This window comes from Struthio camelus, chromosome 15 (genome assembly GCF_040807025.1).
Source record: "Struthio camelus isolate bStrCam1 chromosome 15, bStrCam1.hap1, whole genome shotgun sequence".
Lineage (NCBI taxonomy): Eukaryota > Metazoa > Chordata > Aves > Struthioniformes > Struthionidae > Struthio > Struthio camelus.
In genome coordinates this window covers 10858608-10878764 of record NC_090956.1, presented here as the reverse complement: position 1 = coordinate 10878764, position 20157 = coordinate 10858608, and the positions used below count along the sequence as shown (strand labels likewise).

At 42.5% G+C, this 20157-nt stretch overlaps 1 protein-coding gene across 6 annotated transcripts in view; it reads left to right on the top strand.

Annotated features, from left to right (window-relative positions):
* Positions 1–20157, top strand: part of XYLT1 (xylosyltransferase 1) — a 227521-nt gene that overhangs the window by 61196 nt on the left and 146168 nt on the right. For 3 of the 6 annotated variants that reach the window (XM_068908101.1, XM_068908099.1, XM_068908103.1), the window contains exon 2: positions 1922–1960. The exons of the other annotated variants lie outside the window; for them this stretch is intronic. In XM_068908101.1, the coding sequence (XP_068764202.1) occupies positions 1922–1960 (39 nt within the window). The remainder of the gene's footprint in view (positions 1–1921; positions 1961–20157) is intronic. 6 annotated transcript variants of the gene reach the window in all.

Here is a 20157-nt window from a genome sequence, read left to right as displayed (position 1 = left end):
TGCTCTTTCCAGGATGTTTTATATATACAGTAGCTGCTTCCTCTTATAGCAGTGCTGTCACTCGCGAATGAGCAGTACATGCTGAAAAGCTTTTGTCTGCAGTGAGATTGGCAGCGACTAAGAGAATCCAGATGATCTCCCAAAGGGGAGGCTGTGCAGCTGGGCCTTTCTTTGTTAACGTGGTTTGCGCTTACTATTTAAAAACTTTCTGTAGTCTGTCCATCATACGCACCTGCGAGTATTGTGGTCTTCCTGATACGATACCAATTTGAATGGGACAATGCAGAATAATGAAGATATGTTATGACTAAACCAGCATAACTTAGAGTCCAGCTGGCAAGCGGAGGAGTTTATCCCCTCTAAGCCTGCAAGAGAAGGGCTGTGATCGCTGACGTCATTTTCCTTGGGAAACGTGCAGATGCCCAAAGCAGAGATCCCTCTCGCCTCTCCTTCCGCCTTCGGATGAGTTCTTTTTTCTTTTTTTTCCTAATGTAGCTGATGACATAATATTTGTATTTCACTGAGGTTTTTCAGTCTTCTTTCACTCTTGGTATTGTTTGGGCAGTTGTCAGATACTATCTACAGCTGTACAGTGATGGCTCTGTCGCGTGAGAACATACTGGTAAAAGGCTACGTTAGGGGAATGGCGGAGGGGAGACACTTTCTCAGCTGGGCGTAATGTGCTGCCTGGTCCCATCATTTATTGATTGGAGAAAAAAGGTACGGAGCGTTTCAAGGCACGCTTTGACAAATTTTTTTTTCTGGGTTGATAGCTTGTTTCTTCATTAATATATTTACAGTGAATTTATTAAGCCAAAAACTGTTTTATAGGCACAAATAAAAGTAGAGAAGAGTGTTTTGTTTCTTGGAGAAAAGTTAGATTTCTTTCTGTTTATTCTGTGGTTTAGGCAAAGTGAGAATCACAGTGATCTAAGTATCTGGGGATATTAAAACTCAAAATCAGTCTCAGGAGCCCAGTAATCTGATAGACTGGAACTTACTCCGCTAAACTAAAGTTGTCTAATTTCGACAGATGTGATGGATTAAAGAGCAAGCGTTGTTGACCTGGTTCCGCTTCGTTAGGTTTTCCGGTTAAACATGATGTTGTAGAAAGTGCGACCCTGCAGTAACACCTTGGACCAGCAGAGCTCAGGTTTTAAGTGGCCCTTATGCTTTTAAAAGGTGTTTCTTTAAATATTTTATTTGAGAGCTAATTCCAGAACACTAATGATGAATTCTCCTACAGGGATGTTATCTCTTTCTAACCTCTTAATTAACTGACTAAATAAACAATTTTTGTGCTTTTGTATTTAGTAGCTCTTTAATGAGGTTTAAGTCCTCTGGCCAAGTCAAGTCAAGGGTTCAGATGTCTACACAAAAGAAGAGAAAATGCATGGTGCACTTGAGTGTAATGTACAGAGCTGGAGTCATCATTTCACCAGGATGAAATTTTAATGGAGAACAAAGCAGCAGTAGTGTAATTGCAGCCATTTGGAGGAAAGGTTTTGCCAAGGATCTGACCAACTTTACCGTTATCAAATACTGATCAACTTTCTAAAAAACGTTATAAAGCCTCAAGGTTGAGGGGCACTGGTCAATTGTAATCTAATGAAAAATGGTAACAAAGGATTATATCAAAGATGCAAGGGTCTGCCTGTGGCCTTGAGTTGTTCTGTAGCTAATGTGTCTCTAATATTCTCCAATTACTGCAATTTGATTCACTCATCCAAATGTTGTAGAGATCCTGCAGTTTGGTGAAATGTCTGAAAAAGAAGGATCTCTGTCCAAGAAAAATCCTCTGAAATCCCTGTTCAAGAGTATGTTTGTTCCTAACATGACCACTTAGGACCAATAATAGCTGAAACCACCTCCTTTTCCACTATTCCAGAGTAATGGCTCTTTCTGTCTGCTCTTTTTGTAGATTCAACCTCCTAGTCCCTACACCGGCTTGGAGACTCAGGTTAGTACCATTTCCCCCACTTCTTACTCACAAGGGATTCTCTGAAAGATAGGACTAGTCTGTGCACTGTCTCCCACCGATAGAATATTTAGAATATTTAACCTTTTGGCTGGCCCTGGAGAAGGTGGAACTATGATGGTGGGAGCTGTAGTTCCCAGCATGAACGACTTGGCAGTAAAAGAATTGAACTCTTGGCAGGAAGAAGGAAGGGCAGATTTTGAGGCAGGCAGGACCTGGCGTGCAGTTGGGCAGGAGCAGAAGTAACTTATATTTGTCAGAACAAAGGATACAGTTGTCAAGGCAGTGCAAGCATCTATTCATGGACTTCTCATTTCTGTTCATAGACTCAATTTCCTAGTGTGTGTTAGGATCTCAGCTGCTAGTGTGTTACTCTAAAATACTGTTGTGCTGCAGATTTCCTCTTTAGAGATGACAATGATCTGCAGTGAATCTGCGGCGATGCCTGGCACTAGAAGGTCAAAGTGATGGAAGGGATTTTACATAGTCACTAAAGCTTTGATTTGTGTTTCCTAACAAGGCAGCGTCATTGATTTCCATTCTCGCTGATCTTGGGGAGACAGCTAAGGCAATGGTACTAGCATACTGAAGATGAGTGTTTATTCAGAACGTAGATTCCCAGAGTCCCTGAGTGATGCCATAACAATTTTTACCTTTGTTTTCTGCTGGCCTGTCCCTGGGGAGAGCTTTTCACTGATTTGTATTTGTTTCAACAAACCTACTACATCTTTTTTATGGACTTCTCTTTGGAGCCAAGCCCTTGAGTTGTAACTGGCAAGGAAGGCTCACACAGATGGTTATACGCAGAGTCATTATAAGGTAGTATCACAATACACGTAGGTAATAAAGTACAAGTTTGTGTATGATGCAGAACTGGAAATATACAGTAATAATCAAGGCTGTTGTATTACTGAGTTGAAATAGTGCAGGAATAAGATCCTGTGTCAGTGAAGGTATTGGGCAGTGCGTATGTGTGTGTATGAGCAAGGGAGAATTCCACACTGGAGGCAGGGGGAGAAATAAAAGAGAATACATATGAAGTAGTACATATAAAAGAGTACAGAAGAGAGTGCATATAAAAGGGTACCGCTGTCAGCCCCAGCAAAGTACTAGCTGAGTTCATCTGTTTACCCACAGAATGCAATTTCTTCATCCTGCCCTGCCAAATTGCATCTTTGGGCCTGTTATCTCCTTGCTAAGACTGTCAGCAGGGCAGCCCCAGTTGACTCAAAAAATCACTGTGGTGTCAATGGGCTTTAATATTTGGGGGGGAGGGAGAGAGCCATAAACACTGTTTAATGAATAATTGAGGCAGAAGGCACTGATATTTCTGTCAGTGTCGCCAAAGCCATTTCCACTTCTGAATCCGTTTTACGTAGAAAGCTGCTGCTTCTTAACTTGAAATATGCGATGAGGACCAGTAGCAACTTGTTACAGCTAATATTTTTATAGCCCAAAGCATCCTGAACTGCTAAGAGTCGGTTCAGATATAAGACTTGAGATCATGTGGGCAACCAAAGGAGAGAGGATGAAGAGACTGTATCTCACACCAATATCTGAACAGCTAAAGGTCAAAGTATTATTTTGATTTCCTGTAGCACTGCCATGCTTGTCCTGAGATCAGGCCCCTTCAGAGGGGTCCAGGTCCAAACCCGTGGCAGGCAGACATGCACACATGTGTTTGTGCAGTAACCTGTTAGGTGTTCACAGCTTGGAGATCAGCAGTATCTCTTGATATGTAAACTTAATGGCAATAACAAAAAACAAAATTACCATCTTTCTTTCCTGAATATAAAATTCCAATTTTTCCTTTGTTTGTAAAAAATCAAAATATGAACCAATTTTATTCTGCAGTTTCCAGGAAACTGTCTCATCTGACTGGTTTACAGTAGTATGAAAGCAGTTGCTGACACAGTGAGGCACAAGTAAGTGTGGGTAGCCCAGCTGGAGGTCAAAACATTGCTTTACTTTCCAGCAATATATTTCTCTTTAAATTTAGGTGAGGTGGTCAAAAACATTCGGATTAACAACGGAAGAAGTTGTTTGATAACTTGGGAGTCTAGATATAAATTTAAGATTGGGCCACATTCTTAGGTGCAAACGTCTTGGTTTTCTTTGCTGTGAGAAGCATCGTGTGAAAAATACCATCAGCAGCTTTAAAACAGGATGTTTGTTAATATGGTTAGTAAAGAATCTCAGAAGTTGCAAAAATTTGCCCATGTGTTTTATTTTCTTCCTTTGGGGGACAGATGGGAGAGGAGAGTAGCGCTACACGCATGTAAGAAGTGCTGAGAAGACTGGTGAGCGATGTCTCTGCTTGGGTGGTTTCCTGTGTTGTGTTGGGATGAATCAGCTCATTTGAGATTTTCTCTGCTGCCCTTTGGTTTCGTGTTCCGCTCTAGCTGGACTGGTTTTTTGAAGGCTAACATTTGGAAGCTGTGCAGCATGAGCAGGGACAGTCTGCTGGAGGGCTTCTTGTGAAACTTTCACATTGTTTCCCCTTCTTTCCCTAGTGTTCTAATCACCTGTAGAACTGTTGAAAATTTCCGAGATACGGCTGCAAGTGCTTATCTGAAAGAGAAAGTGGGTACTCTCCCAACCAGCTCTGCTTCAGCAGATCTCTTTGAATTCCCCCAGTAAAGATCTACTTTGGGATGTGTGTTTAAGTTGACAGTTTTTGTGTAAGTGCACAGAAGGGAAAACATGTACTTGAGACCTGAGCAAGAGTTTTCTATTATCGTTCTTCCAAGAAACAGACAGTTTCCGCAAACTTGAAATTATTTTTTTCACAATTTTCCTCACTTATCTCTTTTGGAGCCATATCAAAATATTTTGTTCAAAATGGACCTACCAAATCACAATGTTCCTGTTAATCACACTACAGTATATTGGGATCAGTTTGATTCACGTATACCTTCCTATGCTGGAACAACATGTCAAAAGGTGATACAATCCAGGTAGCTCCTGTTCTCCTTGTTCTTCTTTGCAAGTGGGATTACCTAGCTCACAAATTAATATTCCTTTTAGCTCCACTTTTTTCTTATGTTAAACGGTGCATAACAAGTGTGAATTGTGTAGTGTATTGATTTGGTGCAGAGGATTAAAAAGTTATTAATCAGCTCTGCTCAAGGGAGTAGGAGGTGGCAGATTTATTTGCACTGCCTTGCAAAATGATACTCACCTAGGGTGAGATCCAGAAACTTGATCTTTACTGTATTGGAAAAATACTTTGAAAACAAACCTCTCATTTCCTATCTCCAAATCCCACTGTGAACTAGTGACCAAAACAGAAAGGCTGAACATCCTTGCGGTATTTGGTAAGGTCGCTTTGGCAGAATTCTTTTGGAAAGTTGAGGCATATTTACTTTTCCTCTAACGTGAAGGCAATCTGAATGTGTCTGAGAGAATGAAGAAAAAGAAAAGAGGATGAGAGCTATTTTCAGCTTCTGAGACAGTTGTACTTTACATCTGAGACAGGTGTGACTCCATTTGTGACTACGTTTCTCATGCTTTCAGAAGTTATCTCCATCAGAGAGAGCCTAGCTGTTTACATTTTGCGCTTCCCATCTTTCGTTGCTCAGAAACACGAGAAGCCGAATGTAACGATTACAATAAGAGTTAGCCCAGAGATAAATTTTGGCCCAATTGTTCATCCTCTCGGAGGAAGGGAGGTTGTTATCTTCCTTGGATTAGAGACATCATTATCAGCCTCTTTCCAAAGCTGTAATGTTGTGGCTATTGAGAGGGCTCTTGGAGAGGGATTGATGAGATGCTGGACAGCCTCTAGGGCTCCGTGCTGAGGACTGTGGAGTATTGCGGCTGGGGCAGCAGGACGCAACTCGCAGGATGAGGGGCCGAGGAGCCAGTGCTTGAACTCAGCTGCCAGACAGAGGGCCAGACTCCAGTCTGGCCCTCTGCCTTCAGCCACAGGAGACCAGTGCTCCCATGCGTTCTCCTTTCGCCTCTGCAAGACCTTTTTAGTGCTAGAAATATTGCAGGGCTTTAAAATTGTTTCCTTGGAAATATATTTGCCACCCAAAGATTGAGTTTTGAACTAAGCTTTAGGTGGGGGGGGGGGGGTAATTACAAGCCCGAAACTGAATGTCTGACCAGGTCGCCTCTTCGTGTTGGTAGAGCAGGTCCAGCTCCACGTGTGTACTTGGCGCAGAGCCTGCCCTGCAGTGGGGCGTGCCGAGGAACTGAGGAATAGTTATGTCAGGGAGGTATTTCACTTTTTTAGTTACAAGTGAAGTCAAAGGAAGCGGCTTGACTTGTCCTGCCAGGGTGGTTATCCCCGCTGCAATGCTTGCCCTGACAGCAGAGCCCTTCAGAGGGGTCGGGGACGGAACCTCTGGTGGGCAGACCTGCACCAGTTCGTTTTCCACAGCTTGGAGGTCAGCCGTACCCCTTCCTGTGCAAACTTAATGGCAATAATAAAACAAAAATTACCGTCTTTCTTCCCAGGGTGCAAGATTCTGGTTTTTTCTTTGTTTGTAAGAAGTGCAAATATGAACCAATTTTACTCTGCAGTTTCCAGAAAACAGTCTCATCCGACTGGTTTGCAGTAGCGTGAGAGTAGTTAGCGACTTGTATCCTTATGGAGAGGAAGTGGTGTGTGTTGTTCCCACGTGTTACCAAAATGTGAAATTCTGAGATACCTGAAATAATGTGCACGCTTGGAATCCAAACGTGAGAATTGCATGTAACAAAGATGTCACGCAAGCATGATTTCAGCTGGAAAGTTATCTGAACTGGAGGAAGTCACCTCAAAGGGGTCAGGAGTGCAAAAAAGGCTTGTCAGCAAAGAACCAGTGTGAAAGATGCCTCGAAGGTCGGGTCAGGGCCTCGATGCTCCCTCAGTGAAGCTCGAGTGCTCGCGTGCTTTGAAGTAAGTGCTGGTGTTTGAATGTGTGCAGCAGTATGCTTGCCATCGTATGGCAACAGCAGATTCCTTTTTTTATATATACATACATACATACATTTACGTGTATACACAACTTCATGTTTGCATGACATGTTTATGTATGTACATACGTGTGTGTGTGTGTGTATATATGTGTATATTCTTCTGTAATTATGGTGTGTTCCACTTGTAATTTAGGGTTTCAGTTCCTCTCACAGGAGTCGGCCTTTCCTCTTTTTGAATCAGTGTGGAGAACGGCTCAGAGAGTGATCGCTTCCTGACAAAATTTGTACTTTTTGTATTTTAGCAGTAGTGCAAAGGGGTGGTGTTGAAAGCGGCTGTGCTGGCCTTGGCGCCGTGCGGAGGCCGGGGCAGGCAGGGGCCTGCACACCTCTGAAGTCTGACTTGTGGTTCGGCCTGAAAGCAGCAGGGGCACTGTTGCTGGCAGTTACAGCTTTCTGAGGTGGAAGTCCCGTGAAAACGTGGCCGCTCTCAGGACTGGCAGTGTCACGCCGGAGGGCCAAGCTCAGTGTAACCCTTGGGATTGTTTTTCGCTGAAGATCCAGCCAGTTTAGGACTCTGGGGTCTCTTGCCTCCCTTAAAGAGGCTGGGGGAGAAGGCTGCTTGTTACCATCCTGTCTACTGGTTTTTTTTTCTTTTTGTTTCCTTTCTTTTTTAAAGAGCTAGCTCTTCGTAGCCCAAAAGTGTGCTACCCAGCAGAACATTGTGTCAGGAAGAAATGTTCTCATATTAAAGGGTATTTATTACCCCATAATTCCTTTCTCTGAAATTGATTTCTGGCTTAATTCAATAAAAAACTCAAAAATGAAGGTTCACACTGTGCCACTCTTTTGTGAATGTTGCACTTCGGCATTAAGTGGCCGCTTTGAACAGCAAAAATGCAGTCTTACAGCACGTCTTGCAAAAGCCCAGCAAGGTCCCTTTGTCATCAGGTATGGGTCAAATAATGTTGTTGCCTATAGGAATCTATAAATAATTGTCTGCTCAGTTGTTTGACCTTTAATTATTTGTTCTGTTAAACCCAGAGATTTAAAAACTTAACCCTCAGCTTTGAATGCCAAGAGGGACTGCAGCCCGCAGCCTGTTCGCTTGGGCTGCCTGGCAGAACTGGGGCTGCCGGGTGGCCTCTCTGCTGCCTGAGGCACTCCACTCCCGTCTCATAGCTCTTGCTTAGAAACGATGCCGCATTGACAGCCCTGCTTGTCTGCAGGACAGAAGCATGTCAGCAGGACAAGTTGCCTTGTAATGCCTCTTAAATCTTGTAATGCCTCTTAAATCTTGTAATGCCTCTTAAACGTGACCTAGAGAAGCTTGCCCTTACAGACAGAGAGGGGTTTTGCCCTCTGTGCATGTGCTTGGTCAGCACCTGCTGCGCTGGAGGCTGCACAGCTGCTTGCACCTGGGTGCCATTTAACCACCGTTTCTGGGTAAGACTAGATAGGAATGCACACTTGAAGTAGACGGTATTATATCCGTTACTAAGCACCAGAGTAGAAACAGTCCATGCTTTCTGTGGTAGAATATCATGCATAAAAGGATCTTTATTTACTCAGGAAAATGGCTTTAAAAGAATGACTGAAAGTAGTAGTCCAGATCCTTTTTGTCTCTGGTATTGGGTGTGTTTTGGGATTACTTTGGGTCTTGGAGTTACTTCACAAGTTAGAAACTTGGAGGGTTTTTTTCAGTGTAAGTTGATATTCATGAGAAATGTGAATGCAAGAGTCTTGGGGCCTGTAGAAAAATGCTGAATCTTACAGTTTTGGGGATGAGATGACTGTAGTTGGTAATACCATAAACATGAGATCTTTTATGAAAATGTGTTGTGAAGATGATGTAAACTTCCAGGGTACCTTGTTTTCAAAATGGAGATAAATATTTTTGCCTTCAACTCATTTTTTTGGGAGATCAAATTCATAATGTACTGAAGTGACTAAAAAGCTGAAGAGGCAACGAGATATGTGGCCACTGCGGGAAATTCTGCAACTTCTTGCAGTGATTATTCTGACTTTAATTGAGGATTTCTTGTTCTGCCGTCAAGGTGAAGAGAAAACAGCATGTTTTGCTACCTGCTGAAAAACGCAAAAACACCAGTAGATTTGCATGGACTTACAAATGAAATCTTAGTAATGCAGTCCCCGTAGAAACATCTATTGTAATCGCATTGCTGAGATGTTATTGTGTAATAACATCCAGTTCACTGATTTGGGCAAAGGTAAACTTGAAAATGCAGCAGCCAAGAGTTCCTCCATTGCTGAATCACACAGGAGAGTGAATGTAGGTCCTGTTTAGGGGATGTGTGTTTCAAATGCGTCTACGGAGCAGGTTCGGTTGGTTGGAGGCAGGAAAGATTCTGCAGCATTAACTGGATTAGACATACTTGCATTGGTAGGTTCTCATTCAGCGTTTTGGGGAATTTTGACTTTTGCTTCATACGCAATCATTGAATGTGATCCAGACACATATATATTACATCTTTGAACTTGCATCTCTGTGGAGATGTCTTGCGACCATGGAGAAGGAGCTCCTCTGCTGCAGGAGGAAGGTGCGCTCCGCCTATCGCTTAGATTCCTCCCTGCCAATGCTGTAAAACTTGAATTTTATTTGTAGCTCCTTTAAAAAAGAAACAAAATCTTGTATAAAATTCTCCATCTTCTGCGGAAAAAAAGCACTTCCCATCAGCTCACAGTGGCCCGGGTGCATTGTAAATATCAATGATGTGATTCCTGTCACATGAATGACAATGATGTCATTCCTTTGTCCTTTGGAGGATTTTTAATATTTTCTCTATGGTTGAAGCGTGCTCGGTGTCTGTAAAAGGTGCGCCAGTGACAGCGCTGAGAGTGAGATTTCCTCTTTACGAGGTACAGTCTGGGCAAACTTGGCAGGCCTGCCGCGTGCTGAGGGGACCGTCTCTGATGGGTGGGATGATGTTTCTGACTCTCCACTGAACTCTGTGCCTGGAGCTGGCTGACATCTTTGCTCTCATTTAATTGAGTCTTGAGTGTAGCCCTCATTCTCCAGATGTCTGCTGTGGGATGACGGGCAGTTTTTTGTTCCCAGATGTATTCCTTGCATCTCCCGTGTGTGTTGCCTGTCCCTTTTAATACTAATTTGAGAAAATAACTTGTCCTTCCTAGAAATTGTGAATTTCTAATTGTCAGTAAGGCCATTCACGCATGGTGCAGCCTCAAGAACGCAAAGTGCTCTTATGTGTGGCTCTTAAATTACGAACGTTTTTAACAAGGTGCCTGCCCAAGCCTTATGCTCCAAAGGTAAGATCTTAAAAAGAAATGAGAATTGAGGTCTTTCTCTGCAGAAACTGATTTGCCATTACCCTTTAAGTTTACCTAGCATTCGCAATACTGCTGTGGCTTCCTTAGCAGCAATAGTTAGTTTTTGTGAAGTAGTTAACCTCTGATGGGAAGAGAATTGTAAAATTTAGCGTTGTGCTTGCCTCTTTTTATTTTATAGGGCAAACTGGGCAGAAGGAAAGATGTATATAAGTTATGTTAATTAAAATCAATTGCTGTCAGTACCAAACAGTTAATGATAACTGTCCCTGCTGTACAGTAAAGCGATTGTATGCTGTCAGGCCCCTTCGCTCCAGATGGTGTCTCGGAAGCAGACAAATTCCTGATTGTTCAAGAAGAATGGTCACTGGGCTCAAGGATGAAAGTTTAATATTTAGTAGCGTTAGATCTGACTGTTAAAATAAAGCTCAAATGTAGAACAGTTCTGATAACAAAGAATTCTGCCAACAAATTAAAATAGCCTGAAACTAATTGAATAATGGGGTATCTGGTGATAATTCTTTAAGTGAAATACATTTAGAAGTTGTTCAATTAAATGCATCAAGAAGTAAAGAAATACCTCGTATCTCACAGATTGTGAATACTATATATATATATAATATTTGTGGCAGTTGCAATATTTTTATTGCAGTGAGGAACTGTTAAGACTTTTGCAGATGTTTTCTTTCTACTGTGTGTCCCACCTTGTCTGAAGAGCAAGGCAGGAGGAATTCACACATCATTTTCCAATTAAATAATACGTAGCTTCCCATTTGGGACGGCTCTTAGGATGTCATTTGAGAGCATGCTTAAGTGCAAGCATCCGCTTAAGTGTGGTTGATTTCAGGGAGGCTTTTCCTTGAAGTGCTGTCACGTATCAAGCCTTCTTTTGTTACTTAAAACTACATTTTCCTTGCAATAGTTTTAAATATATTTTTATCTCTGGAGCCCCTTTTACGTACAGGGGACTGGATCCTCTGCGGTGGCTCTGGGCTGGAACGGAGCAGCGTCAGGGTATGCTGGCCGAAGAGGTGGCTTGCTGTGTTATTGCAAATGAAAGTCGGGCTGCCAACTTGGCAAATTGCCAGGCCGACTTATGCATAGCAGTGGAAGGATGGACTGTGTTTAGAAAGAAAAGCTGCTTAACTGAGTGGTGTCTGACTTTATAATTTATGAAATTTTCAATGTACAGGATTTTCTTGGAATAAAACATCTGGAATGCATTTTGCTTGGGAGCTTTGTTTAAAACGATATGGAAATGTGGGGTCTGTTTCTATTTTATTTAATTTTCTGTAATAGCTACAGTTAAATGGAACTGAGAAGGCTTTTGTGATGCTTCCCTTTTTGCTACAATTTTCTCTTTCCCTGGTTACGCTGGGATTAGACCTCAATGGCGTAAATAGCTCTTGTGCAGTAAAGTGGCTTAAAATGATAATTCTACTTTTTGGGTGGTGAAACATAGCAAAGAAAATAAGAACGCACAAATAATTTCTTAGTAACTGTCAAATAATAATTGGGTAAATAGAGACATGAACAGCTGTGTTTTGCATGGAGCATTTTGCAGACCTACTTGTGATAATTTTGTAGCCAGGGCAACTTCTAAGTGGCTCCATCCCACTTTCATGTAATACGCTGGGGAATCTTTTCTGTTTCCATAATTAACCAGTCCTTCAAGTATCGGAGACCACAGTACAACCAGAACGTACTATTAAAACTGTTGATTTTAGTTTATAAAAGTGGGACTAATTGCAAGAAAGGTTGTTTTGCTCGCATGCCTAGGCAGCTTCACAAAGTCACATACGTTACGTGCGCCTTTTCACATTGACCTTCCTACTGAGAGCGCTTTGTTTTGCAGACTCGCTGACATAACTTTGCAGTCACTGTATTTTTCTCCTCATTTTTGGAATTCATTGGCATCACCAGAAACGGAGGCCACAGGGACGTAGGCCGGGCATAATAGCGTATCAGCAGCTGGTTAATTGACTGGAACACTCAAGGCAGAACAAGATTTAAAAGAACAACGCCTATGTGTTTTACTGTCTCGACTTAGAACAATGTTTAATGCTGCAGCTGATGATGGTGTTAAGGCAGTTGATTGTCACTACCTGGAGAGTGAGCTGAATAGCCTTAGAAATGACAGAAATTTGTTTGAAAACATTTTTCTCTAGGAAATTAGCAGGGAAGCTAAATTTTTGTTGCTTCCCTGAAATATTCTGTATATTTATTCTTTAGGAAAGAGAAGCCAAACTTGTTACTAGCCTACCTGGACCTTGTTAGTATTGATGGGAATTGTGCAGTTCAACATCATTTCTGTGACTGAACATCTTGTGTTTTATTGCGTTTTATAAAAGGGTATCATGTTAGTACTAAATGCGATGGAGCATAGCTATAGTGCCAGCTCTGTCTGCAGAATATCTGTGCAAGAAAGGAACCTTTCAGAAGTTAAAAAGGAACCTTTCAGAAGTTAAACTTGATTCACCGGAGAAGAAAGCTCGGGCCAGCCAGAGCGATTTGGTGGTAGACGGGAGAGTTCCCGCGCTCCCCCGCGGCGGTCCCTGCGGGCCCGTGCCCTCGGGCGGCGCGGCGCTGGGCGCGAGCTGCCCTGCCGTCCCGCGCGGGATGCTTTGACCAGCGCCCTGGGAGCGAGAGCCGGGGCCGGGCTCGCAGCCGGCACGGAGGTGGCTCGAGCCCCGGCGCTGGCCTCCGGCCTGCAGCAAGTGTCAGGTGCTGAGGCTCGTGGGGGTTTGGTGATTGCAGGTGTACAGCAACGCCGGGCGCGAGGAGGGGCCCCCGGGAGGGCCAGTGGCATATGCAGTTTGATAAATTCCCAGTTCTGCTTTAGGCAGTCAGCTCTAAAACCGTTATAATCCTGATATATTTTTTTCTTGCTATTTATACGCAGTATAAATTATTATACATATTATTCTGCAAGTCTGCAGGAACTAGAAATTTTTTTTTGTTATTTCTTTGTTCCTGTGTTTTTTGACATTTAATTGTACTTTCTCCTATGCAGTAACCGTTACTAGCATTTGCAGTTGCTTACAAGATGACTGTCTGCTAGCGTTCATGAGTTTTTAAAACAGCAAACAATATGTTTTTAATTAAGAAACTGATAATAAAATCATGATATTGGAAGAGCAGCTACTTAGTGCCCCTAAAATGACACTAAGTTCATTATTTGTAAATTATCTATATGCTCATTTGGTTCTGTCCTTCAACAATGTTTTGTTTCTTAGTAGACAGGAAACATGCAACGCTCACTTGCTGTCTCCAAAGCTCCTTTCTGGCAACTCAGTTTTGAACTTTTGTTAGCATGTGTGTCATCGTGCTTGGTAGCTGGACAGAAGGGCCTTATAAAGGTCAAAAAGTTGGTTTTGAGGAGGAAAAAAAAAAAAGCAAAAGATAATTTAAATCGATGAAGCTTTATCAGCGAGTACCAGATCAGGCCCGTGGTAACCTTTCTCAAAGTCTGCTGCCTATTCCTTTGACTTTGAAAACCCTAAGTGTACCATTTCAGAGCTGGAATAAATGGAGGTCATTGCCTTTGTATTTTAGGCATCAAACTGATAACTGACATACTTTTGTTTCACATTTTTTCCCCAAATAGCTTGAGTGCACAACTGTATTCCTTATAGCCTAACCTTTTGAAGATAGAGGTATTAAACTGTTAAGGTTCCTATCTTATTTTTAAATTCCTGTGTGGAACGTAAGTTAAAAATGCAGCTAGTCTCTGCTCCGAACTTGTTTGTGTGACCATGTGCAAGACTCCTTTTTTGCCGAGCATAAAGTGTAAATAACAGTAGTTTACTCTCCCAGTCATATGGCAGTTTGATAGCCTGGGCCAGAAAGTGCTGGAGATGTACAGGTGGCATTAACGTCAGTGCCTGGGGTTTGCGTGGAAGTTTTAGCACGTGTAACCTGGGCATTCATAAGAAAGAGTTTTAGTTCAGCGTGTGGGGATTTATCTAAATGGTATTGATAGATTTTTCTTAGTTTCCAGGCTGTGCCACGAAGGAGGAATTGCACGGATGCACTGGCTGTGAGGTTTGCCCGTTTTCCGGCTGATGATTTGCTAGGCAGCGATCCTTCGCTATTGCCACCCATCAGCAGAGGGAGGGCTGCAAGTCCTGGTGGGGTCCTTCAGTTCGTCTGAGGCAAACTGGCAGGTTTTTCAAGGGTGACTTGTGTGGCTTTGAGAGTTTGAAAACATCAGAGAAGCTAAAACTCAGCCCAAGCCCTTGTTTAGGGTAGCCTTCTGCAGCGGGTGAGCCTCAGTGCTGAAGCGCTCCCCCTCGCTTTCGTTCTGACCCTGTTTAAACTATAATAGCATCATCACCGGGTGGTAGCGCTGCCAAGGCTTTGTTTATGTAACTTGGAGATTAGTCAATTAAATGAGCAATCATCGTCACTGTTGTAGCAAAATGACATGTATTAAATAGTCCCAGCTGCCCTCTGGGGAGGGGGAGCCCCCCGCTTTCTCTAGGCGACTCCACCCTCCGGGCGCGTTGCTTTCTGCCGGGCAGATGTTGTGGTGCACAAACCGGCTTTCGCCTTCCCTGAGCACCTCTTCCTACGTGCTACTGAGGGATAATTGAGAACTAGTGTGCGTGGGGAACTCTGCTACAGAAAGTGTATATTAATAGCTTGCATATTTGACTGGCTGGCTGGTCTCTCATCTCAGGGGAAAGCAGAGGTTTCCTGTGTGCCCCTGCTTCGAGTGACACCGGAAGGTGGAAGTCTGGGTCACGTCTGTCACCTGTAAGTCGCCTCAGTTAACAGGAAAATGCGGAGGAGTTTCCATGGACTTAATGGAACTTGTGCTGTATCTGTGGGGTACCAAGGCCTAGTTCTACCTGCAAAACGGTAGGTGGTATCCCTGGAAATGCAAGTGCCGGGTAGCTGGAGGCAAAGTCTTACATTACACGTTCAGTTAAAGAGTCTCAGGGAATATGCATCATCTGAGCATTGTAACATACAGCAGGAACTTTGGGTCGAAGCCAAAGGGTAATATGAATTAAACCACACTTTAACCATGTACATGACTAGGATTTATATTCTTTGCTGGAGTTGAATAATACATTACTGTAGTGCCATAACTGTTGTTATATGACCTTATAAAATGTTGTGATCCTTTCAAGTGTTTATTATTAGGTTAAAAATGAAGTATTTCTTCCCAGCTATCACACTTTCATAGTTTTCCCAAGTTTGAAATTGCTTTTGGAACTTAGCCTGGAAAGAACAGTTACACTTGCATCATTTTGTATACCTAAAGTAACTCACTTTTAGGCAAATCTGCATAGCTTGCATCTATACAGCTATATAAGGATATAATAATACTAAATGTAGCATAGGATAGCTGTGGAGCGCTTTGCTTTTCTTTGCCAGCATTTCATTTAATCATGAGATACCTTCTCATGGACTGAGGACAAACTTGTAATTTCAGAGCAAAATATGAAACTTGCTTCTTTAGTTTAAGCTTCTGTTATGTGTTACTGCAGGCTAACAAAAGTAATAGGAAACAATCAATAGCTTAAAGAGTATCTCGTGTCTGCATAAGAAAAAGAGTGTGCGTCCGAGCAGTGAAGCGAAACAGAGAAGTATCAGCGCAGTCATCGTCAATCACCGTGTTATCAGGTGGGGGAGAAATGGATTCGCAAAGCCCTTGCAATGTCTCCTTCGAGATCCCAGTGCGTGTCGCTAGCCAAGCCACAAAGTTAGGTTTCTCGGTTCTCTTCTCCTGTTACAGTTATCAGCCAGGCATTTTTCCTTGCAAACCCAGAGTTTCCTTCCCAAATGTCCCGATACTGGAACTGCAGAAAGATTTATTTGTTGTAACTTCATCCCAGCAGTGTCAGCAAGCTTGTATTGTGTAAGGAGAAAAAGCAGCTCGGAGGCACCCCTATAATGTATTTTGGGCAGCATTATCTGAGAACATTATGTCGCTGCAGAGTGGGTTGTATTTATGGTATACTTGCGGGCGTAGGCTCTGACCTCCCTGAGCGTGTTTCAGTCTCTGGTGGAGCGCTGTGGTTGAACTGTAGCTTCCACGGCTGTGTTTTGTGAGGGCAATGTCCATTTCTTTTATTGAATACTGTTGTCGATTTCCAAACAGTACAGGGTACTAAAATAATTTTTAAAGTTTGTCTTAGATTCATTTAAAGAAATGGAAATTAATGCCAAGAATGATTCTGGCTCTGGCAGTTAAGAGAATGAAATGTAACGATTTTGGATGGCTCTGAGCAAAGTTCCAATAGACGACGAGCGCTCAGCGGAGTCTCAGAGGTTTCTACAGTTTCTGCAGTGTTTAGGGACGTAAAATCCTCTGCTAGCTTTGAAAATGCCCCAAATTCGGTGCAGGAAGCTGAGGTGGGGGTGTGGTTGTTCGTGTGCGTACCTGTCTGCTTCTGCAGAAGGAACTGACGCTTGGGCAAGAGGAAAATAAATTGATGAAAGATACAGCTGCACTGTCCTAGGCTGCTTCTGTAAGGGTAGGTGATAAATAACTGTTCTCAGGAGCCGCCCATGACCTGCTGCCATGAGAATATTTTCATAGCAAAAGCCAAGGCAGTTTCTGTAACAACTGGCTGGGCTGGTTGTTTTTTGAAGACCTGCCTGTTTCCTTCTGCATGTGACTCTGCTAACTGGGTTTTTTCACAAGGACTGTGATTTATAACTTTACTTTTCTTATAATTAACTTTGAGACAGCGACGGGAACTGTTCCCATGACATGCTGTTAAAACAGGACGGCTGTATCATCCGTAGGACTGTATGTCCACAGAAGGCATGCTTTTCCCATTTCTTTGGTCTCCAATGAGTTTCCCTAGCAGATACGCTGCCATGTAGACCAACTTTTCAAGCAAACATTTTCCAAAGGCAGTGAAAGGCCTAGTCTCAAAAAGCTTCCTTTAGTTACGCGCCTTCCTCGGATCATGCGGCAGCAGCACCCTGTTCTTTAAGCACTTTCACATAGGTGTCACTCGAACTGAGTGCATATTCTCTCTGCTTTTTATTAGTAGTATTTATTTATTAAGTATATGTGCTAAATACACAGTATTAAAAATAATTTTGCTTCAGCAGAAACATGATGCACTTTCTCCATTAGAATCTGAACATGGCCTTGTTTCGGTATCAGCTTGGTATGAGCTTGGTATATCCAGTTACTGGGAGCCTGGGAAAATGAACTTACACTGCAGCTCCTCTAGATAGCTAAATGAATACAAAACTTCCTAGCATTGGTTTAAAAATTCTAACAGGATCTCCTTAATATTTCACCAAACATTAAATACCTATCCAGAGGGCAAGTAATGCCCTGATGTATAACCCCCATGTAGATTTCCAAACAAGCATAATGCAAGTAATTTGATATTTCTACACCACCCTTCATGTCGTATTCTCTGGGTTTGTATGTTCTCCTGTTGTTCTTCTGTGACTCAGAGAGGAACATCAAAGTTTTTGCTAGCTGAGAAAAAGAAGTAACTTTATCATCATTATCAAATAGAGCTGCATAAGTCTCTCTGGGTAATTGCACTTACTGTAGGCGATGCCATAGTCTAAGCATGAGAAAGGGGTGCATCGGTTACTCTTCTCCTTGGTATCTTAGAGTTACCAGAGTCCCAGATGATCTTCTCGGATGAGGCTTGATTCTACTTATCTTTTTGCCTTAACTAGCCAGCTGGGAATTTGTCTTCAACTTCTAGCTGCCGTAAAATAGCTGCTGCTAATGCCAGTTATTCAGCCCTCCTCAGCCTTGCTGAAAGGGGTTTCAGAAGGTGAATTACACCTCAGCTACTTTCAGAAAGTCCATAATTTGTGTAAATTAAAAAAGCTTCCAGATGTAGGCTTGTAGGTGTCATCGGAAATTGAGGATGTAGTTTACTCTAGGATAGTTTGCTAGACGTAGTTTGCTGTAGGATGCTCGGACCTGCTTTGCGTCAAAATGGTGGTAGGGAAAGAGGGACTGTGGCTTATTCTCTAACTACTGGTACTTCTAAACCTTTATGGCTAAGTGTTTTGCAAACACAGTCCACCTTTGCCAAGAGGGGACATTTATTCCTTGTTTAGAGAAAAGGAATTAGAGGTGTTGAGACCCAGTCTCCTTACAACAGCATCTAGTTTGGGATTTGATTGCCCAGTTGGCCATCCCAGGAGGAGCTCAGCATCTCCTTCAAACGGTGAAGCTGTGGATATGCCAAAACTGAGGTGCAGAAAAGTCTTGAAAGCTTTTGAATTTAAGTCACTTAGTACACCTTAGTCTGGAAGTATGACACGGAGCCGAAGGTTGTGATCTATCCTTGCATTTCCATCCCAGCACTGACTGATCAGTGCTTCTGTCCCATCCACCTTCGCATAGGTGAGGACTGGTTGGCTGAAGGGAAATGTCTTTGCAGAAATGAACCAACAGAAGTCATGATACTCACCCTGTGGGTAGGCATGAAGTATAATTTAATTAAATAATTTCAGAATGGAGCCCCAAGTTTGTTTTAAAGGATGAACCCTTCCCCAAATATTCTCTCAAACTATTTTAAGTGTTCCCCTCACCCCAGTCACCTGGGGGCAGTGTGTTAAACACTCAGTATCCATCAGATTTGTTAGTCTTCTACTTTGAGGTAAGCTTAGTGCTAGACAGTCCCTGTCTGACAAATAAATGTCAGTGTGTCAGGCTGATTTTTCTGCGTTGCCTTAATTAATGTTGCTTCATTTTTCAGTCTTTCTTTGACTGCAGTTTTGTCAAAAGCTTATCTTACTCTTCAGCAGTAACCTGAGATGTCATTGCGTGGAATCCTGCGTTTCCCCTGATGGACACCCAAATTTTTATGCCATTAACCTTAGTTAAATTTGAGCTCAGTTGCTTCTAGCATTCACACGATGTATTCTTTTTTGACCAAAGATACCTTTGGAAGGGATGTTTGTGATTTGAGTGGTTCATCAGGCCCCACAATACCTAGTGTCCTGCGTTCTCGGGAAGAAATAGTCAGTTATGAAGCAAATGCAGGGAAGGCCGAATACCCAGCTTTAGTTAAATAGTTTGCTGTGTGCCGTTTCCCTGTTTATGGTTCAGTTTAAAGGCTCTTTTAAGTGAAATTGGATATACTACAAAGCATTGGTTTCATGTGTTTTATGTGCAGTTTAATCAGCGTGATCCAGCTGCCAGTGCAGGGGAAACTGGAGCTTGATTTTTAATTATCCCTGCTTTGCCTGAGTTAGGAATTCCCAATAGTGCTGTCTGAGAAAAGATGCCAAAAACCGCATTGTTCTTTAATTAGCTGTTGTAATTGTTTCAGTCTAATCTCCGTGATTAGCAGCAGCATTAAATACAGCAGTAAGAATAGGCCTGCCCTCTTTGTGCTGCCCTAGTAAACACAATATTCTTACTTCTGGTAAGGGACGTAATAGAAAATCAATTAGAAACCGACCAGTGTTGATTGGAAAATGATAAAGAGCAGCTACCATGAAGCGCAGATTGCTTTGTAAACTTGGTTTATAACCATGCATTTGGGATGGCTTTATTGCCCAGTTTTGGGGGAGAACACCAGAAGAACGACCTCTGTTACACAAGAAGCCGTTGGGAATCTCGAGGAGACTCCACCCCACTTGAAGCCCCATCAGAGGCATCAACATGAGCTTTGCTGTGACTGAAGTTTGTGCCTGTCCAGTTTTTAGAAGAGCGTTATTCATGCCATTTGAGCAGCTGTTCTGTCAAATACAAACAATTGCAGAATATCCCCGCAAGAAATGAGTTTTTAATCTATGGTCTTAAAAACAAAAAACAAACAAAAAACAACCCAGAAAGCCTCAAGTGGTACGTTCTGTTCTTGCAAGATACATCCCCGCACAAGCATATGCGTTAGATTTTTACGAAGATATTAGATGTTAGATTTACGAAGATAGTTAGACACTTAAATGATACAGGAAAAATACTTGGTGAGATAGAAGTATAACTCCCGTGCTTGCTTCGATGGTGTTAG